At 36.0% G+C, this 23880-nt stretch overlaps 1 protein-coding gene across 1 annotated transcript; it reads right to left on the reverse strand.

The window, feature by feature from the left end:
• Positions 1-373: 373 nt before the first annotated feature.
• On the reverse strand, positions 374-23405 carry LOC139141524 (polycystin-1-like protein 2). Its single transcript, XM_070711117.1, has 16 exons — positions 23278-23405; positions 22744-22846; positions 20886-20995; positions 20387-20629; positions 17986-18574; positions 14250-14368; positions 13507-13734; positions 12779-12949; positions 12107-12267; positions 10851-11592; positions 8600-8735; positions 6818-7050; positions 6279-6432; positions 5209-5880; positions 3816-4349; positions 374-3435 (listed from the first exon to the last, which is right to left on the reverse strand). Exons 1-16 carry the CDS (start codon positions 23293-23295, stop codon positions 3305-3307), a joined length of 4344 nt encoding a protein of 1447 aa, XP_070567218.1. The 5' UTR covers positions 23296-23405; the 3' UTR covers positions 374-3304.
• Positions 23406-23880: the final 475 nt, after the last annotated feature.

Consider the following 23880-nt stretch of genomic DNA (forward strand, 5'->3'; position numbering starts at 1 on the left):
TCTGAAATATGTTTACATTAAAATTGTGAGTGAATCAGCCATCATTATCGTCAACTTATTTGAATGCATATAAAACAAAGGAAAATGAACATAAAATTAATGAAAATGTAAATTGGCTGTTAAAGACTATGACATTTCGTGTACATAAGATACATCTTGCACAACTGTCAGTACTTCGGCAGAAATATAATTTTCAATTTGATGATTTGATTTGATTGCCTGCCTGCCTGCCTGCCTGCCTGCCTGCCTATGCCTATATATATATATATATATATATATATATATATATATATATATATATATATATATATATATATATATATATATATATATATATATATATATATATATATATATATGTGGAATCTGAAAGTCACTGTTAGGTGTTTTTAATCAAATTTAGGACAGTCGTTTTTTGTGAAATCGAAATACAACAGGATACGATGTCAATTTTATTGACACATTAAAGGACTATTAGTTTTATTTTCTGTTGCTATACTGCGTCATTCAAAATAATGTCAAAAAGCACATAAAATAGTCTCAAAATGAATAAGAATTTCACTTCCGCATTTTGCTACTTTCAAGAGCCCTCACGATCACAAAATGATAATGTACGCCCAAAATTGGTTTCGGAAACGGCATCTACGCATGGCATCCATGTTATTACTTTGGCAAAAGAAATAATTAGCCATCGTGCTAGGACTATTTAAGTTTAACCGTACGATTATAATTTACACTATGACTTTCACAGTCGTCAACATATGCTCTTTTCCGTACTCAGTGTTACATGGTCGACACTCGGAAATGACTGCAAGTAAAACCATCCAAAAGTACATACGACCAAACGCACGCAGATGCCGCCTTCATTAGGGCTTTAGTAATATCGGATTTTGCAATCATTAACATTTCGCATTGTTGACATTTTTTTTAACTTTCAAATCGTGCCACAACATCACCAAATTACCTAGCTACGACTTTAGCCCTTGACATCCTCGACACCCCTCAGCCAAATCCCCGCGGCCAACTCGAATTCGACATTCTAATAATAAATAAATCGTTTAGGTTAAAAACCATCATTTCAGTTTAATAATGTCTGAACCAAATAATAGATGTATTTATCGCATTCGAACGGAATGAATGAGTGAAATAATCGAATGACCGAATTGTGTACGGCGAAAAAGAACAACATATTGCAAGTTTGCAAACACATGACGTAGAAGTCACGGATTGTGAAGATACTTTTAAATCTGTTCAAAGTATTAATTACACAATGAATATATTTCTATACCCTAAATAAAAAGACATTCATTTCGTCAATATCACTACCGGTACGTTACAAATCTACGTATTAAGCATTTTGGTATTTATAGGTACTAAGATGTGAAAAGGCTCGTATCTTTTAATGCCGGTTTTGGCATTTTAGTGCCGGCAAGGAGTAAGTGGTTAACTGAAGATACGGTACTTTAGTTTTGCGTTTTTGCAACTTTACCATGCTCCGTGTGGGTTGTAGAATGTCTATCATGATAATTTGCAGTCAAAATTGATAAATTATGAATTTACTCTGGTAAGTACTTATGTTATGACCAAGTACACTTAAGGTTTTCGTTGCAATGACTCATTCAAGGGAACAAGTAAAACAAAACGTACAGTAGAAAATAGTTCTACGGTAACAAAATACAAGATGATGACTACAAAAATGACAATATAGCCACCAAACCACGCAAGCGATTGAAATGATTTTCTATAAACTTGAAAGTAATCACGCTAATAATAATATTAGTAAATTATCAATTGAAATAACTGTAAAATCGTCTTCTACAGAAACAACGAAATATTTGAACTAATAATTTACTCATATCACTATAAGTAAGAGTTCAACATTGTGATAGACATCTAGATCGGTCGTGTTGCTTGGCAGCCATATTGATATATGCATAAAATGTACAAAAAACGTGAGAAAATTTTCAAATATCCTCTTATCCTGAATCACAAAACAATTTGAGCTAAGACTTCGTTTGTTCATATCTAGACTGGCCCACAGTCGCTTGGCTTTTCTTGTCAGCAGTTACTGGCAAGGTATTCACCCGATGGTCTACGCAACAGCCTATTACTAGCGCCACAGTCTGCTAAAGATTATTTCTTCAGTTTATTATGTTTTGATATTTGATATTTATATGTCCTACAGACTTGGAGCAAGTATAGTTCGTATCACCTTTAGTCTTATTTCTTTCAAGTTTACGAATAGCTTTCCAATTCGCAACATGTGGCTTGGTGGCCATATTGCCATTTGCGTAAAACGTATAGTTACTATGAAATAGCGCTCTGAACATTTGAGCTGAAATTTAGCCTTGAACTTCATTAACACGAGTACTTCCAGTTTGCGAAGTGCATTTGGGTATGTTGTTTACCTTAGCGGACACCTACAATAATTCTAACATAACATTCAATAATATTCTTTTGACAAACCAACAGACCAGTCTAGCTCAAAATGTTCCTGTAACCTTATTTATGTGAGTACATGCAAGTTTGTAAACTGCATTTTGATTGGTCACTTTGTTTGTCGGTCACCTGAGTTTGGGATAGGCTTGAATAACCTTTTACCTACTTTCATCTGTTAAAGCAGCTTCAAGGGCTAGAGACTGTTTTATGTTTAATGTTGACAAATAGTGCATAATTTTTTTTGCTAAACATTGGGATTACCTCGGGTGACCTTTGACTTACTCTTATGTATCGCAGCAACTGTAGGGGCTACAATTATGGCGTTTCCCGCATTTTGACAGGCGTGGCCCAAACATATACACCAAATGTGCTTTGATGATCTAAGTTGAACATTGACCTACCGTAAAGCATCCAAGCAATTAAAAGAGCTAGCAAATTGTTTTTGTATGATATTTCTAAAATCATTTTCATCAGGTTGAGGAATGAAACATAAAAATGCTTAACTATCATCCTATCTTCCCTAACTGAACGATCTTAGAAAAAATGGTAACCACTTGGGCCCAAGGAACATTGCTTGCAGCTGTAATTTTCTTTATAATGGCTGCAAGATGTATAGCACAGTGATAAGACAAGAAATGTGATTACGAAAAGTGGTTTTCTCGTCTTACTTTGAGATAGATCGTATTGAAATGAGCCATGTCCTTTGATTTAATTACAGGAACTGATTTATACAGAGATCGTTCAGACTGAAACAATCCAAGAAACAACACCCGCTGTCTAATGGCTTCTTCTGTAAAAACACATCTGTATTCCTTGTATCACTGAAATGATTGGTTGATTACGGCCAATGACAGTAACCGTTGTTTCAATTGCGTTTAGATTGTTTATAATTGTTTCGAAGCAGTCTCTCCACCGCTTGGTCGAGTTTGTCCAACTTAAGGTCAATATCCGTCAAACGGTCATCCAGTTGATTTTCCCTCTTGTGGACAAACGTTTCTGCATTGGAGGAAGAAAATTAGCAGCAATAATATCTTGCATATTGGAGTTTCAGGGGAAGCCAAACTTCTGTTATTGCAACATTCCAAATACCAATGCACTGAGATAAACCATACTTCTGTAAACTGCAAGGCAGTGAGGTTTTCGTTTTGTTGAAAGACTTATGACAAATGCCTGAGTCATAAATGAACCATTACTCTTTTTAGCTTACGAATTTAATACAGCGTTATTTAGGTTATGAATTCCTTTTAGGCTGATAGAATACCATATACGTTCAGTGAGTTGACATCTCCCACTAAAACTTAATTACAAATTTGTTTAATGTGTGCTAAGGCAAAATGAATGAACTCAGTTAAATATAATAGATTATTGCAACTTACTGTCTTTGACTATGCCTGCATGGGTGGCTGCGTCCTTCAGTCGAGAGGTCAGGTAATCCACAATCTCAAAGTAGTTGCGACCTTTTGATATTTCATTCTTTGCCGCAGTGAATGCTTCATTCACAATAGCAATGAATATGTTCATTAGGATCAGCATATTGAACAACGCAAACGCTGTAAGAAAAAATAAAACTCCTTGATCCGGGGATTCGAGGCTCTCAAGTTTTGGAAATTTTCCAATGGAGACAGTGAGCAACAGGCGTATTGTTTCATGAACACTGTGGAACCTTGTAGAAATGACGTGAAACAGCAGGTATCCCATCTGAGCGAATGTGGTGATGAAGAATGCCATCATTACAATACAACTAGTGAGACTGTCTCCTGCTTCCTTAATGGTCTTTGACAAAAGCATCATTCTTCTGTTGAATCTTAACAACTTCAGAAAACGAATGATTGCAAGGAACACCACCACAGCCAGTATGTGGTGCATCAAATCGTTGAGAGCTGCAGCTTTTTGCAGGTTCTGGCCAGTTCCTGAAGAAAAAAATAAAAACAACGATGAAAGAACTTGTTATATTGATAATTCCATTCACAGATTTTATGAATAATATATTAACACAAAGAAGTGCAGTCATGTACAACTGTATAATATGTACGTCAACTCGTGCCGGTCTAAGTGGAAGAGGCCGAAATTTACAAATAACATGATTGGAACTTGGTAAAATTAGATGAGAGTTATTATAAGGAAAGTGTAACGAAATTAAATTTTTACAGCTGAAATTTCACAAAACTATAGAATAGTGTAAAGATTGAAATATTTTAATAGAACAAAATAATGAAAACAACAATTATTGCATACGTCTTTCATAGGCTACATTTTAATGAAAAAAGTTTACTATGTGTAAATGTTATACAGAAACGAGACAAAATGTATCAAAATTCTCCCCGTGACGACTTTTGAGTTAGGACACTTTTGAAATGTCTCTTACTTTTTTTGGAATTCAGGGCTATATAAACACTAAATCACATGACCATGACTGACTTAACTATAAATCAATATAAAAACTTTATTTTGGTTGAGGCAAAGTGACAAAATAAGAGTAGTACTAGTATTTCAGTAAAGAAGAATCTACACACAAACATAAATTTTCATTCAAATACGAATATTGTTCATGTGTTTTGAACAATATCGCACTTTATACTGTCATGCACTGATTCTTACTCATAACATTTCGACAGCATCGTAATTTTAGAATAAAATTTCAAAGATGGTTAGCAAACATATATAAAACAGATTTCTGAAATTCGTGATAAATTGTGCTAATGCAATTATCCAAATTACGTTCCAATCATGTTGAATGCGTGTTGAATTAATTTGATCATATATGCCTACCTGCCCTTGTTACTTTTAAAGCGGAAGCCGTTTGTACATCACAAAGGACAAATAGGCCTACGGACATAAAGGTCATCACGGTCAGGAGTACATCGAAGTAATTCCATGGTAACTTCAGAAAGAAACGCCCCTGTCTGCAAATTCTCCGACACAATGACACCAACAATATGATGGCGAAGACTCCAAAGGTCATCCAACACATAAAGATTATCGTGCTGTAATTGTCATATACAGCATGTGCATTGAACAAATTCAGTGCTCGAAACATATGCTGTAATACTTTGCCGTCAATGCTTCCAGATCCTTGGAATTCCAGTGCATACGCTATGCTCGAAAACAGGCGGTGATCAGGGATGTATAAATCGAATTCAATGAGGACAATCCTTGTGTGTATATCTATCCAAGACATTTGTGCCAGTGACCTCATGCATTCAAGAGAGCTATTTCTTCCACTCGGAAGGGTCACAAGGTAACCTTCTGTGCCATACACATCATGGTGTCCGAAGAAATTGGTACCATATACCTCTGAGGGGGAGCGATACGTCCATGGACTGTGAGTGCTCGAGCTATTTGGATAGGGTTTAAATGGCTGCCATCTAGGATCAAAGTTAGCTGTTTCTGTGTCCTCGAAATGTTCACATTGCTTACCAATTTCATTTTTTACACACGCACCTGCAAAATACAAATGCATTTTTTTATCACCTTTCTATTGCAATCGGGAACAAATTGCCAATTTTAAAAACAGACTTAATAAACTATCTTTGTCATTTTATATTCAAGCAATACCACGAAGTATATTGAAATTCTAGCGTGGAACGACAAGAAAGGATTTTTGCTCTTGTGTCATCAGTGGTATATTACGAATATAGTACGATTTTTTTACGTCTCGACCAATCAGATCGCTGCATTTGCGCTATCAATATACACTGTATGATATAATCAATGTTTAAGAATTTCACTTAATTATTTTACCTGTGAAACGGCTAAATTGTATATAACGAGTTGCCGTAAAATTAGACGTAACACATACAACAAATGTGAAAGGAATACTGTAATTCAGGGATCCTAACCCTTTTTCCTTCTTTGTTGTCTGATCCTAGGATTGTGTATTCGGTAATATCGGCCATTCTGAGTTACATTTGAGAGGACGTTGGTATTTGCAGGATAAATGTTAGGGATGAATACTAATTCCATCCACTCCCAGAATTCTTCAGCTCTTCTTATCTAATGGAATATATAAGAGTGTATATAAAATCAACTATTCAGTAACGTAGGAGAGAAATGGAACGCTCAAACCATATGAGACAATCTTTGCTCGAGTACGTTTTTGTCAACGTCATAAACACCTAAAATATGTCTTTGGCAGTAAACATGAAAATGTTTAAGTATTTTATACTTTTCTGTGACGGAAAAATCGTTCAAAATTGACAATATACACGTATTTATATTAGAACAATATAATTCAGTGACGTATGGATTTTTGAAGAACATATATCGTATCTCCTAAGAGACAGCTCATTTAGAGTTGGTTTCCATAATCATACATCAACGTAAATACTTTTCTCCCCTACATATGTCTATATCTCAGTGTGCTAGTAACTTGCATTACCTTCAAGAAATTCGGGTCGTTTTCGATATACGTATTTTTGAGATTCGTGCTTGCAGAGTACACTAGAGGATCTTTGACGTGATAACATAACACTATTGCCATAGCAACAAAAACAAAGTATACAAGTATCCCATAAAGCACAGCAGACAACTGTTTCTCTCTGGTACGCCTCTCTTTTATCTTATCCAACTCGTTTGACTTCAGCGGGCCATGGGGACTGTCTTCGTAAAGGACTAAAAATGGGAAAAGAATACAGTCCAAATTACATGATAATACTGTTCAGTTCAAGTCACTTTCTGACCCGTAGTTGAGTGTCAGAGTGGAAGTGCATCAAATGTTTCAAATCTAACAAGTCATAACTAAACGACCCTAGTTTTCGTAAAAAAGGAAGTTAGTGTTTTTAATATCATAGATGTTCTTACCATTTAGTTGAAAACGTCCATAATGACGTTACTTGATATTAATGAGAAACACATACGTATTACATTAAACTGAACACTTGGAGGGCTACAAATATTTTCACACACTAGTGCGGATTATAAAAGGAGCCTTCCAGAAGCATACGCTGCATCAGGTATGGCTAAGATTACCGAAAACAGACCTTGATAGAAAGTCAAATGTTGTGCGCGTTATACATCATAATCTTAAATGTACACTAAAACGAGGAAAAGTATTTCGTATGAGATTTAGCATATTAGCAAATATATATTGACATTAACATTACAATGTCGTCATTAAAGAGGCACTCCCACTTGGTAACATTTTTAAAACACATTTTTTAATGCCAACGGTCGATATTTGACATTGCGACTGCGCGCGGATCGCGAGATATCGATAAGAACATGTCCTCAAAAAAGTTAAGGTTTAAATTCCGGTGGCCCACCTGAATTCAGCTTCCGAACATAGAACGTTCGGCACTGGGGCCATTGTCAACTAAGCTATGGAGTACGAGTCTACGCTGACGCTGCTGTACGCCACAGCAGTACCACTCGCGTCGGTGAGCGGTCATGTCCCATGGGAGAAAGCCGAGTCCTACTGACTCGGCAAAAGAACTAAAAACAAAGTTTGCTGATTCCACCAGAATTCGCATAGGTGACTAGCACAGATAGGTGCGGTTGATACATAGTATGCATAGTGGCCGCCGCATGGTATGCGCGCATACCACACGCGGCGGCCGCTATGTATCGAACCACGCGTAACTGTGTGGCAGACGACAAAATGTAGTCATAGGAGGCAACTAACATTTTACACGTAAAAACTGATATCTATGTGGTATTTTTTAAAAATTTAATACAACTGATTGAGAATAATGAAAACGACAAAAACTAAGGAGAAGTTTTAAAAAAGAATTACCAGAGGTAAAGGCATTGATAATGATGTATATAAAGTCATCGCAGTAGCAGGTAAATTAATTGCGTCATTCGAACGTTTTTGGACTCCTTAGAATATCGTCAATCAGCACAACAACACACTTTCGGGGGATCTCGGGTCATGACCAGAAACGATCGTAAAACTTCGGGATGAGAAAAATACGCTATATCTCGCGATCCGCGCGGAGTCGCCACGTCAAACCGTTGGCATTAAAAAATGTGTTTTAAAAATGTTACCAAGTGGGAGTGCCTCTTTAAGAGCAATATTTAAACACTATTATTTGCCCATCAGTGAAAAAATAACCAATCTTGATCGTTAGGTGAACACAATAACATTCAGACCATAAAGATTAAAAGCATGGAGCGATCACACTTTGTGTACTCCGGGATAGATAACAACGTAGAACAATACCAGAGTCGAGAATATCCCTTTTAGCAACGTCTTCGTTTTTATCTGTGTCAGTTCCTTGCTCTCCGTCATCAACTTCATCTTTTTCAATATCTGGGCTTCGAATCAGAAGTGAAATCACAAATGATACGCCAATGGCCTGCAACAGGGACGCATAGATTAATTGCATCAGTATCAAAGCAGATGAGCCTACAATGAGGTAAGCGCAATATTCTTTATCGGGCGATAAAGACAGCGAAAATAATATTACACGTACGAAATGCTATGCTTTGTCGAGCTGCACATCCGCTTGACAATTTTAATGTCAAAATAGCATGCATCGTGGAGGATCAAGGATCGCGGGCGAAATTATTGTGATCGTGTTCTGAAATGTGACGAAATGTCAGTGTTATTGATCGTTACTTCAATAATGCAGTCTTATTCAACTCTAGATGACCTATAATAACATAAAGGCGTTGTCTTAATAGCCTCCGCTCCTTAGCATAATCGGTCCAAATTGAACAATATGTATCGCTCTTTCTTTAGCAATTGAAGCTTATTTTGGACAATTCACAGTCGAATTAAATATGACACACACTACATCATTAAAGAAACATATTTCAATGCCGTGTTTCCACTAAGGTCACTCAACATTCTCAGACTTATTTGTATAATAAAATAACAATAATAACTTTGAAAACGACCTTACAAGACCCGGTAAGTACTAGTGCAATTACAACGAAGTCAAGTTTCTCCTTTTAGGATGAAAAAGAACAAACGAACTGTCTTAGAATGTTCCAACCGTCTCATGTATTGGCAGCTAATGGTTTGCTACTTTTGAGGTTTGGAAAAAGCAGCATGTCTTTAAATAGTGTCAATGGACAAAATTACCTAGCCAATATGTCTAAAAGGAAAACTGAACGCAATACACCTGAGAATATGTGCTTCCAAATAAGGTATGGCTCGAGATGTAGATGAAACAGAAAGTCATGTGTACGTACTTTTCTACTACCAACGAGGAAGGCGTTTTCCTCCAGAAATCAGATTGATTTCCTCATATCTATGGTTGCAAAATGCAAATAGTTTATATTGTGATTCCAAACTCGGATATTTGTAGTCACACCAGTGTTGAAACATATTCGTTGCTCTGACTTACAGCAAAAGTGAATGTCGTCTTTTATTTTTTTCCAAGTTACAAGTGGCACATATGCTAGCCAAAAAGCGATGTTGTAGATTGTCTAGTGTTTTCTAATATTTGCAAATCATCTCATGAATGAATTTTGATTTGCACTTAAATCGAGCTAAAGGGTTTTGTGATTACTGACTGCACCCACCAAGATCGTGAAAACTGATAAAAAAGTAAAAAACACTAAGGGTATTAAATCAAAAGACACGCAACTTGAACCAACCACATTCTCTCAAAAGTGTTTGGGCCGGTTGTTGCTGCCCCAAGTGACTTTCAAATGAGACCTGAAGCCCCAAGGAAAGCGGCAATATCAAGGCAAAATTAGCATTCATTGATTAGTTCACTAGCGGAACCTTACAAGCAAACTCCGTCAATATTACAACATGTCTAAGCCGTCCATTGAACATACAAGGATGAAATCGTGCAACTTTATAGCAAACTCCGTCAATATTACAACATGTCTAAGCCGTCCATTGAACATACAAGGATGAAATCGTGCAACTTTATATTGATGGAGTGTCCTCGGTTTGTGTGTTACGGTTACAGGTTTCGATTTCATTATCGATGCAATCACATAATTTTAATCGTCAACTAGCCAAGTTCAATTCAAACGACTGCCTTGATATTTCGCAGAAACTCAGTGATTTTTGCTGAGTAATTTGGAAACAATCATCTCAGCGGCAATGAGGTACGACGCCTGTAATTCTTCCAGGGAAGAAATACATTTGTGTGATAGAAACTTTTCTTGGATCAAACTTGCCCTGCAACTAAACTTGCAGGGTAAAGTTTAATTTTCTAATATCTGAATATCGAACTGTCTCCCGATGTTTACAATGTTGTTCAAGATTGCAATACTATTAATTTCATAAAGTATGAAAATATTGAATATCTGAGTGAAATTTAATATTTCATTTTCATATGAACATATTCATAAAATTAAGGATCAATTAGCGAAATTCTTGTCGTTAAACAGAACATGGCAATTAAATTCACTTCTTAATCAAAAGAGACATAATTAACACGTCTAAACATTGAATACAAAGAAATACGTGAATGTAAAATTAGTATTATATCAATTGCTCTACAAACCTTAAATGGTTCAAGAAGAAGCATTGACTCAAACAATGACATAGTGCATGAAGCGAGCCAATCCTTAGATTTCTCTTTGCCCCACGCCATGCTGTACATGATGACAAAAACAGCAGAAGTCGTCGTCACTAGAAATACACCTGCCCAGGCAATGTAAATACACCACCAAGGAAGCATGTATGCACCTTTGTTTTCACCCAAAGTAGTCAGGTCGAGTGGCGTGTAGCTCCCTGGTCCATAAACAGTTCGTTGTCTTGATCTCCGACTGAATACCTTGCGGAAAACTTTATTTAGGCATTTTCCTATGATGGTGATACGATGGCATCGACGACTCTTCCTGAATATTGTAATAATGATTAGATTCACTGGAACTACAATCAGTCCACTGACCATGCCGATGTAGATTTGTTGCAGAGAAAACTGAATCGGCCCAAATCTAATCATCGTGTAAGACGTCTTTTCACTTTCAGTATCGGTTTTGTAGAACATTGCATTCGAAATCAAATAGGCAAATAGTAATGACAAGCAGCACGCTAATCTCTGAACCCGTGTAAATATACTACGCGTTGGTCTAAGAAAAAGGGAAAACCACAAATGGTCATCTGTTAGGCTTTTCTGACGTTTAGCACCAAACGTACTGAAGAAGTCAATCAGATTCTCTTTCCCTGACACTGCCAGTACTCGGTCAATCTTCCCATCGTCTTTGTCAACTGCCAACCAGCGATTGCACAAGAAGGTATAGCTGTAGTTGAAGAAAACATAATTAAACCTGTCACAAGAAACGATATTAAGAAGAACCGACTTTTCATCTGAATTTGATTTGATGTAATTCAAATATTTTTTAAAACCTCTAAAGCTTTTGTTTTACTGCAAGAAAGCTTCACGGGGGGGTAAAATAACATAGGCCCCTTTGAATTCTAATTAGAATTCGCCTTAGAATTCTTTGAATTCTTCATGGCTTCTTGAGAAATTATACCTTTCTCAAGTACGTCACATGAAAACCCGTAAAGCAATTTTATGGTTACGAGAGAAATAACTGAAATAATATACGAGACATCAAGGTAAGTTTAGATATCCTTTAGAATGGACTTGAGACTTAAGGTTCACAAACAAACAAGCAAACAAAAATTATATTAGATGTCATAAATACGCCATAAATTTGCTTTCGCTACCAATGTAGTCACCACCGATTGTGTTACTGAAAGAGGAGGGAATTTCAATTTTTACGTTTGTCAAGAGAAAAGACTTAATCTTGCCTTGATTTGCTTTGAATGTCAGCAACAGTGATCCGATTTAGGAACCATGATGCATCAGCTCCAAGTCCAGATGAGTCGTGCCAGACGTGCAGATACAGCAGTTTACCAAGATTCTCAGGAACATGTAACAAGAAATGATTGACACTTCCACCTGAAAAGACCTAGAAATTGCATACAGACAAAGACAAATCATTAATGTTACTTGTTATATTGCTTTTGTCTTCAACACGATAAAAAACTTTGTTGTTCTTTATGTATGTACTATACGACAATAAAATATAACTTGACATATATGGGAACAATACAGGTGATTTTCCCAAACAGTAACGCTTAAACCCGTGTAGCATTGCTAATTATTTATTATTACCGTTACATCTTGAAAAGGATATTCTGTTTTGCGATAAATAATATTGTAAGTGAAAAGGTAATTTAAGAAAACAATTGTTGTTATGAATAATAAAGTTTAAAAATATATGTTATTTAGATATGTAAATGTACTCCAGCACTGCTTACAAGCCTACTTACAACAACTAATTTTAAGATGCAGAAATGTTTTTGTAAAAATAAATATTTTTTCATCAATTACCTTAGAGCAGAAATAGTCTTAACAACATTTGTTCCACAAGATCAAGAAAAAGATATATCAGTAAATAATTTTCGATTCCTAACTACCTTTCCAGTCTCATCTTTCATTTGTCTGATACCAGTATCACTATTTTCTCCAACGATTCTAAAACAGATATTCGATCTTGTGCCGGATCCACTTTTAAATCCAGTAGAAACTGTCATGTGGTAAACGATATTGTCACCTGGACGATTATCAATCAATGGTGTCGCACTCCACTGGGAAAGAAATATACATTTACATTTCTCCATTTAAGACGAAGTACAAGTACAGTACAGAATAATCACCTGTAGATTAGTTTACGCCATTACAGTCTTCGATGCAAGTAGATAGATTGCGGTTATGCACTTGAGTCATAAACAATGTCTCTTTTGCTGTTTTCTACTCTGAAACACTCATGAGGCTAAAGGGGGCACGTCAAATTTTAAAAACGTAAATAAACAGATTTGACTTTTCTGAGAGGCATTGCTCACAGCAACATTTAAACATATCAACGAATCGTAACGCAGAGCAATCGAAAAGGGTATTATAATAGAAACGTTTTTTCTCGTTTACCTCATGGTATTTTATTCGAAATATCCTTCAAGCATTTGACTAATACTATTTTAATTCCGTTACCCTCAGGCTGACAATTATCACTAACGCAAAAGCGTGATGTCTCTGCTGTTAAATGACTAGTTGCATATGATATGTCGCGTACCAAGTGTAATGCCATTTAGGCTACATAATAAAACAAGCGAAAATATAATTTTAAAGTGCACACATTTATCCTTACTTTTAGTATGTCATCCATATCCTTCCGTCGCATGTACACAAGCAGAACAAAATAAACACCAAGGATCGCAAACACAGTTGCCATGACCAATGGGTTGTCATGCAGCGCAGAGAAGGACAGTTCATCCCAAGGTATAGTATTTACAGGCACAAAGAATGAATCGACTCCAAAGTTTGTCAAGTGATTGCAGTGGCACACCGTTTCTTCTGGTAGTGACATAGGATCCACCTAATTTAAATGTAATTTTCAAAACTCATAAATTTATGTCTATATGTAGCTTTCTTATCTGTTTGAATATGATGGCTGTTAAGCTAGTTCACGCATCGTTATTGAAAGACTTAAAGTTGCGCTCAAAGATCCCTCACGTAAACTTTCAACCATTGTCTTAAAAATTATAAGAATAAAAATGGACGTAATCGTGACAATTTTGGCCCGTGAGAAACACATTACCCAATATTTCATGGCAAATTAAATTCAAAATTGCCGCCATTCTTGTGTTATCTCTATGGGGGAAGATAAATTCTCGATTTTCATAAAAATAGGCAGGTGAATAATTTTACTCTATAAGCTCAGAAATGAGCCCCCACAAGAGGTAGGCCAAAAGTATATTTCAAAATATTGACAATCTAACTGCCTCTAAGCGCTCTACCTTCGGCCTTATTATGCTTAATGTGCAAGGCATAGGTCTCAAAGCAATAAGAATGATCCAAAATGTGCCGGTAAAAACAACGACGACTACCTACCTTGCACCCTGTATCACTCCATCTGTTTGTTTCTTCATTCCAGTGCTTGCAAGTCGAAGTGTGCACCTGGAAGGCATATGGAAGAGAAGGACGTCCGGCAATTGGATGTCCACTCGCATCTGTTCACAATAAAAATTCAAGGGTAATTGTAATGGGTGATGTTGCTTTTAGCATAATGTAAAAAATGAATTACCGATTTACGTAATAAACCCATTAGTCGATGAATGAACTATTCTATGTATTGCATTGTATTGTATTGTATTGTATTGTATTGTATTGTATTGTATTGTATTGTATTGTATTGTATTGTATTGTATTGTATTGTATTGCATTGCATTGCATTGCATTGCATTGCATTGCATTGCATTGCATTGCAGTGTATTGTATTGTATTGTATTGTATTGTATTGTATTGTATTGTATTGCAGTGCAATGCCTTGCCGTGCACTCCCGTGCAGTGCATTATACTTTAGTGCCTTGCATTATGTTACATTGCATGGTTTTAACTATTGCCCTGCATCGCATAGTATAGTATTATCACATGCACAAGCCAAGTTTGTCGTCTCCGAACAAAAAATACGGGATTTATTCTCTGGTCGTTCTACGTCACGACAACCCGCGTCTATGTCATCAATTTTGGTGCGTCGGACCTTTTTTTTGTCGATCTTCGGTGTGCTCGTAAATATGTAAACAAACAACATGGCGGCCGATGTTTCTCCCACGATCAAAAGTCATGTAATGAAATCGATATTTTCACAGACTACGACATTACTAATCCGAACAATGTAAACACAAGAGTGTACCGCCTGTATATTCCGAAGGAATTACGTGAATAATTTGCGGAAACAACGAACTCGAAGTGGTCGCGTATAGCCTACCGTGGGTTCCGTACGCATAGGCGCGACCTTTACAGTGTTCGCGCCGTCGAGATTCAGTCGATATTTGTTCCCGAAAAATAGCGTATCTTCGTCTGTGATAAATTTCTAGGACTATGCTATCTTTAAAATAGATTATAACTTTGCGGAAGATAGCCTACGTGTAGACCGAGAGCTGTCATTTGCTCCACACACGAACGAACGTGAGCGCTAACGCACACGACGGACGACTGGAAATGATTGACAACTTGTGCACGGCGTACTGATATTTATTCCTAAAGTAGTTCAAAAGTTTAAACGCGGAATCGTCATGAAAAACTTATTTTATTTTGCAAAAAATAACGAATTCTTGGCTTGTGCATGTGATAAGTATATTATTCCCTAATATTTTTCTTCGTTCAGCTCGGAAAATACTCGTGACGTAATGACCGTGTCACCACTCGTCTTCGACTCGTGGTGACACGGTCATTACGTCACTCGTATTTTCCTTCGCTGAACGAAGAAAAATATTAGGGAATAATATAGTATTGCACTTATCTAATCCGTGATACCAACAGTAGCAAACAATATTTCCTGGTGGTACTTGTCGAATATGTCCAATTGAGACACAACATAGATGCAAAGCCGCAGCTAATGCTGCAAAGAGCATCACAAAATTTCCAGGCAATAGTCTGTCTTTTCGTAATGCTCGGGCATTCTGCTGTCGTTGGTATGTCAGGTTGTTAATGAAAATGAATTGAATTTGCTAATTAGAGGGAAATTCAAGGAACATCTTTTGTTTATGGCTCATGTCTTGTGCAGAATTGTCAATATTTACTTAATCAACTACACTCTTTAAAAAATGATCCTAAAAATAACGTTGGTGGAACTGAGGTCGTTCTTTTCGATATGGAATGGCTTGGATAACTTTCTGTATTTTACATGTTTGATTTAGTTTTTATGACCATCAACGACTCTGACTTTGACCAGTCTATTAAAAAAACCCTAGTACAACGTTCTGTTAGTCTGGATGGTGTGACAAATCAAGGTATTACTTTCACTTATCCTTTTATAAGTATTCCTTTACATTTCTATTGACAGTGACTAACTTCACTTTATCTGCTTGTTTTCCTTTGAGTACTTTACAATCTTAGTAGTCGTTTTGTTCGCAGGCAATCACCGTCGGTTAAGTCTGAACTTGGACCCACACGCTCTAAATTGACAAGTCGTTTCATCGTGTTTCGGCAATATTTAAATATAAGGCCTTCGTCATTTCAGACTCGTCATTTCACTACGCAGATGTTGAAAGTAAACAGAGACGCACTTCACCTCCACTCTACACGTATACTTAGACTTTATTGAGAAGTCTTAGCCGCTTGAGTATATTGGACCACGCCTTTGTAGATGGTCGATTTTCCGAGATATTGTAATCATGGAGAATTATAATGGTTAAATCTATGCTGAATCATAAAGTACCTCTCGACTGTATGGGCATTTTCAGGATCTCCTATTGGAGTAAGCACCATAGTATCGTTCAGAGATAAAAAAGTGTTTAGTGAATACATCAACATGAAATGTCCAGCCATAGCACACTACATCGAAGTTATTATGCAATACCTGGCCGTAAATGGATGTGTACATCATTACAATTGTTAATAAAGGAAAATAATGAAAACTTCTTTGTTCGAAATCATTCCCAATTTCATGTAAATTTTATTTGATGCCACTGAGTGTAAAGGTTTAGCCTTTGGATAGTTTGAAATGCTCAGACCCTTTCTTTGCCAATAAGTGGCCAATGACCAATAAGCCCACGTTTGACAGGAAGGAAGTGTCACAAGTAAGCTGGTCCACAGCAGGCAAAACTCTAACAAAACTTTCGAGTTAGAGACGGGACAGAAAATACAGGGGTCGTCATTTTTCGCGCAAGCATGTTTGAAGAGTCTGTTTCTCCCAAAAATATCAAACCATAATACAATGGAATCTATTATGCAAACTTTTAACAATTGTTCCGTCAAAACAAGCTATATCTGTAATTTATGTAATGTGTTTTGCTTGCAGGGCAGGTGAAATTTAATTTTTGAATTAAATGAAAAATGTTGATTTACTATACATCGCAGAGTATGAAAAAACTATGAACAGTTTTTTTCCAAATATAAAACTAGCAGTATCTGTGCATTTATAGATGTTTGATACTTGAAATTAATGTACGTGGTAAGAATAGGGTGGGTACAAGTACATATGGGTACAAAAAATTTGAATTTGGAATTTCATCAAAAATATTGTTACACTATACATGTAAGCCGAGGGGAAACTAAGAATATTTTTTTCCAATTTGAATACAAAACTAGATAAATCTGTGCATTTATAGACATTTGATTATTGATATTAATGTGCATGCGTGTGGAAGAAATTTGATTTTTGAATTCACCGAAATGTTGATTCACTATACATGAAAGTCTATGAGGAAACTATGAATAATGTTTTACCATACAGGACTAGCTAGAACTGTGTTTTTATAAATGTTTGACAATTGATGAATGTACGTGATGAGAATTAGGTGTTTGAAAGAACATATACGAAAACAAAAATGATATTGGAATTTCACCCGCATGATTATTTGTAGAGGTCAAAAAAGTATAGTTCAAATGTCAAATGAGAAATTGTATGTCAATTAACATATCATCGATACGGACTGTGACACGCAGGGTAGATTCCCTGCTTTTGTGCATAAAATTGGGGAGGTTCAATCTTATTCTTGCAAATACTTTTTAAGGGTCACTTCTTTTCGCGCACCATCATTTTGAAAAACATTGCCTCCTGTAATTTCTGTCTAATCCTTTAAGATATCGTACAATGATGGTACACAGAAGAAATTTTACTTACTCAATGTTTTGTACTCTGCAACCTGTATATGATATGTTCCTAATCTTCTGAGATAGTCAGCAGGTAAAAATACTTCGTATGTGGTGGCATTCAAAGCAACTGTTTCATATGCTCGTTGGCTTCTCGTAATAATCTCTGGTTTTTGATCGTGTGGTTTGTCCGGCTGCTCCCAAATAGATTGCAATGACGTCTCTGTCGTCTCAAAGAATAAGTCAGAAGGCACAACCATTCTAATGTCAAAGTTATCTGAAGTTGGCTTTATTCCATGACGGATGGTGATGATATACGTCGCATTTGATTTTTTGGAAGCCGACAGAAATATTCTGATGTTCGTTCCTTCATTTGTAATAACAAATTCATAGTCTATGGGTATTTCGATCGTGTCATTGAAGGTGGAAACATCAGGTACTCGGAAAGACTCAGAGTTATTACCCTGCCTGATACTTGCTATCTTGTATGTGAAATCACCTGAGGTATTCTGCTGTGGGATAACCGTGGCATTGTGACTGTACAGTTCCACCGATATGATGCTGCTGTCAATCTCTGAGTGAGTATCCCATAAAAATGGATTGTAGGTGTATTCAATGACCTAAATTGAACACAGGAAGAAAATTTAACACATAAAAAAGTACAATATAATATTGATTATTTACAAGTAATGAGTGCAAGCAATGTAAATACAGCACAGAAGAATGTCCTGTACAGTTTATAATATCGTCAAGTTCACCATGATGTCTATTTATCATTTATTTTGACATTGTAAGTGTAAAAGGGGTTATTATATACCTTAGTTTTGGTAGAAACTAAATTGAAAAACACACAACTACATCTGAGTGTTTCTGCACAGCAAATTTTGGGGGCTTGAAAAAATGACCCATGTAGGACTTGAACCCACGTCCCCCGAATTCAGTTCGGGTGCTCAACCAACTGAGCTAACGGATCAGTTCAAGTTGGTTTGACGTGCGCCGTCCTGTTGGCCTTTTTTCAAGCCCCAAACATTTGCTGTGCAGAGACACTCAGATGTAGTTGTCTGTTTTTCAATTTAGTTTCTACTTTAAATTTACACGCTACACAACACTGGGGAACCTGTCATATTTCAATATTACGTTTTAAGTTTTGGTATTTATAGTGCCGGATTGAAGTGATATGTCAAATTTTGACAAGTTGCGCAGCATCAACTCAAAACAAGGACACGTACCCAGAATAATTTTGTTATAAGCTCTTTATAATATATGCATGTTTTGGTGTTGTTTTTGGTTGGTCATTCCGAAACTAGAGGTGTAAATGATAGTGGTCCACCTTGCTTGTTTTTGATTTATTCATATAATATTGGCTGTAAAAGGAGATATTTTCACCGTGTCATTTTGTGATATTATTCCGCAGTGGAGCAATACCACTTCACGAGAGGGGTTGTGATATTTACAAATGTGAATACATCCAATATTAAAATGTCGAAACAGGTCTCCACACCTTTTAAGAACGTTTTAAACTAAGTAAACCCTACAGTATGAGTAAAAATAGAATGGAGAGAAGACTAGATGCTTTGCGTGACCCACTATCAATCGTACTCATAAGCAGGTGACGAGACATGACAAATACAAAAGGTTTTAAAAGTAAACCTCATAATACCAGTAAATATTCAATGGTTTTGTTCATTTCTTATAACACTGGTTTGCACTAGTGCAATAATCATAAAATCGTGAACAACAAAATAAAGTCTATAACTGGAAGTTTCAATAGAGTTTGAGCTAAATATTAATTATCTTGCTTAAAACAATTTAAGTCTCGGCAATTAACAATAGTAAATTGACCTTATGTCAATTGATACAATGTACAAAATATAACTTGGTTAAAAGCTGGCAATTTAAGGTTACTTGACTTTGCACTGCATTATCTTCCCATCAAAGTCATTCGCATACAAAGTATTTCAGAAAAGCTCACGACCTCGTTACTACAGAGTTGCGACACTCGGAAAGCAATTCGAAACATTTAGCAACTGTGATTTGAAGTGTAACGATATATTTGCTCGGAATGTCCTCCGGTAGATTACTACGTACCTTACGTTATCGTTCAAGTAAGATCGAAAATTTACTGAATTTGTGACAAAAATATTTACATTTCAGTACATATGTTTGCAGCAGCATTGATCTTCTTCTTATGTTTCTGCTGAATTTGCAATAGATAAAATTAAGTATAATTGATATCGATTGTTAGATAATATATCTGAAACATCCCCATTATTATTTAAGTTGCGATGCAAAGTCCTTCATAGCAGCCACCCAAAAAAAGCAAAACAAAACAGAATCACGAAATGAAGTTCATTATTACAGCCAAGTACAATTATTTTTCTATTTAAATTGAAAAAAAAATCACAGCTGTAACAAGAAAGCTCTTTACTCACTTTCAGATCAACATATGAGTAATTTTCGGTGGGAAACATCGACTTGCTAGAAGGAAGATAGAAGCTTCTATTTTCCCCATATATCACTTTGTTGGACAACTCATCACTAGTGGTCCTTTCAAGTTGAAGAGACACTCCACTCCTTGATATGTTAATAGTTTCTTGTCCAGGGACCATCCTCTGCAGAACTCCTTCTGACACACTGTGTAAGGATTCCACCATTTTATCAGTCAAAACTTTTACCTGTCGGAAAAAGGAAAAGGCAAGTTAACCGAGAACCGAGAGTCGCTGATGCAACATTGAACCTCCGTGTGTTCACTTCTTTCCAGTGTTGAATTTTTTGCGTGTATAATGTATATTAGATTCTCAAAATAAGGAAAAATAGACTTAAAATACAAATTGTTTAGATCAGTCAATCTTTAGCATTCATTCAGTCAAAATAAACCATTCAGTCGTATATTCTATTTAAATCTATAGAATGAGCATTGACAATAATTACACTTGGGTCTGAAGCATTCTTCTTGTCTTCTATCGTATTGTCGTACTCAAAGTGCCGGTTATTTGACCTGTAGAGAGCTTCGAATACTTTGGATGATGATGACACAATATCTAGAAGTAAGAAGCAAAAGATGCTTGACAATAAACATAACAAATCTTTAAAAATCTTGCAAAAATATTGTTGTTTTCTCGTCGATTTAACTCAGTTGACATTGCACTTGTATTCACTCCATGCAATAGAAGCAAGATCAAGAATCAATTCACAATTCTGTTGCTGGTCATATCTCTCACCCATTAGTGTAGTTCTTGTAGAGCACCGATGTGCGTAATTGCAGTCATTACGAAAGACGTACTATTCATGGTTGCACTAGTCATGACAAAGTCCAACGACTTACGTATTTGTTTCAGTTTTTTTCACAATATAATGACACATAGACAAGCATGATAAGATTCGATTGAATTGATGCATTTATGTCGTAAAAATGAAGTATTGATATAAATGTGAACGTCACTTATGTCGAACAAAACTTGGTAGGCCTAATCATTTTGTCATGACTTGTATATGGCTCGGACTGTCATAACATTTGCCTCGACTGGTTCAGCTTGATAGGTAGTATTTTAGTAGATTGCTATTTATCAACTTATACATGCCCTAATATATTATTGGCAAGAATAAAGGAGGGAATGCCACGGAAACCCATTTGTCAGGAATTCCTTTTAAATGGATGACTGTTATTTTGACAGGTAATTGCATCTGATCAAGTTCCATTGGCGTACAAGTATGTTTTAATCTCATGAGCATCATGTGACCCAAACTCCTCTTCAACTACATCAGAGTCAGAACAATTTCTGTCACTGCCAGTATCCAGTGACAGTTACACTGTCTATAGGCAAGGTAGTAGATGATTACCTTTGGTAACGTCCATATTTTTGTTCAGTTTATAAGACCTCATCTTGAACTCTCAAGTATTCAGTTTGCCAACATAATCTTGTAGTGTGTACTGTACATTTGTATCATTGACAAATGTCTTTCAATATTGACTCTAATTCAATTATCAACAATAGCGGTTACATATACAAATAGATAGCAAGATTTTTTTTGATACAGCAGTTTCTGCCCCATTGCAAGGTTTACATTTTTTTCTATGAAAATTCAATGGCAGTCATATATTTTTGGATTTATTTTCGAAGTAAAAGTCATGCAATGAGATAAAATGGTGCTAGATGTTGTTGAATTATTACTAACTCAGAACCAGTGGATGACAGCAAAATGTTATTAGCTTTCCATCGAATGACCTACCGAATTATTGAATATCACAATAAAAAATAATAAGGTATCAAAATATTTTCAGGTCCCCCTTATACGCACCGCCTAACTTTCAGATCAACCCTCTGCTACCCCTGAATTTTCAAATCCCCTAACTTCGTTAAGCCCCTCACCAGTATTTGTGAATGCAGTATATTATCATGCGATTACAGTATGAACTCTTTTAAACCGATTAACTCTCCAAGAGTGGGACCAATCGCTCTTCTGTGAACAATGTACTTCATGATTCAATGCAATGAGTATACTTCGTTTTGTTTACATTTTTCAAATCTAGTGGAAGCATTTAGTTGACTAGTGCCTTGAAGGTTTGAGTTTCTCAAATGCAATATGTATAATATGACTGCTTATAAACGGGAAATGGACTCCCTCTCTTCCGTCGATAATAATATGATTTGCCTACCAAGAATATTAACAACGCTTTGCCAAGGAATAACAGAGGAAATTTGAAGTTCACAGGCAGCATAAATGAAAAAAAAACTTTCCTTTAGTTCTCATAATTCATTCGGAATAATTAGGATCACTAAAACTTTACCTTCAGATGATCTGACAATTTCTTCTTGTGGGATTGTGATGTCTTTTCCTAATACATCCAAAAGCGCACCAGATGTTTTTGATACTGCTGCAATCATGTTTTCCTTAAAAAGTAGAAAAGGTTTTCTTATACAAATGGAGTTGTTTTCTTCGATTGATGAGACTAATGTTCAAAGTGCACTACACAATACTTGTTTATTACGGTTGTATTGGAACAGATAAAATATGCAAAATTACAAGGGGATGAGATATCATGGTACCTTTAAATACATATACATTCCTTTAAATCTACTAATTCTCCGATAGATAGATAGATAGATAGATAGATAGATAGATAGATAGATAGATAGATAGATAGATAGATAGATAGATAGATAGACAGACAGACAGACAGAGAGATAGATAGACAGACAGACAGACAGACAGACAGACAGAAAGATAGATAGATAGATAGATAGATAGATAGATAGATAGATAGATAGATAGATAGATAGATAGATAGATAGATAGATAGATAGAATTTTATTATATACACCTGTGCATCTTCCTCCATCTCTGCGGGAATTTCTGTTGCTAAACGTAGCGTTGAAGCTGCTTGGCTAATGGATACGCCGGAGACGAGACGTTGTGTAGAAAAATTTAATGCTTTGCTCACATGCAAAAGCTCCTACAAGAAAGAAAACATCCTTAGGTGATGTGCACCAAATGACTATCAAGTACGTAAGTCTTTCATGAAGTCAGATGTATTGCGTAGCATAATAATTAACTCAGAGTGGCATTTTACCTACATAGGCGCATCTCATAAGACGTGCATGTGATTCACAATGAGAAGTGACGGAATTGAAATATGTTGAAAACCAGAACTCACTTGCCCGTAGCATCACAGAAACATGGCATCTCTTGCCACAACATCAAATTTATCTCATACTCCTATTGGGGCATTTACAGCATAATTGTATGTATTTATCACTTTTGTTTTGGACATTGGAATGACAGTTCATTACCACGGTTTTGTCAATTTATGCCACTTCTGTATATTTATTGAACTGTTGTATCCATCGACAAACCAGCATCAGATCATGTATTCTGGATTTCGTTCATTTCCTTTTTGATGAGTCATTAAACGTTGAAATTTGAT

The sequence above is a fragment of the Ptychodera flava genome, chromosome 10 (genome assembly GCF_041260155.1).
Source record: "Ptychodera flava strain L36383 chromosome 10, AS_Pfla_20210202, whole genome shotgun sequence".
NCBI classification, from domain to species: Eukaryota; Metazoa; Hemichordata; class Enteropneusta; family Ptychoderidae; genus Ptychodera; species Ptychodera flava.

What these genes read in the sequence shown, in the direction of transcription:
- LOC139141524 (XM_070711117.1), bottom strand. An exon ending in GACATTCAAAGCAAATCAAG is followed by an intron (nt 11,593 to 12,106) that starts GCAAGATTAAGT and finishes CTTCAACTACAG; the next exon opens with CTATACCTTCTTGTGCAATC. An exon ending in TTTAAAAGTAACAAGGGCAG is followed by an intron (nt 4,350 to 5,208) that starts GTAGGCATATAT and finishes TTTTTTCTTCAG; the next exon opens with GAACTGGCCAGAACCTGCAA.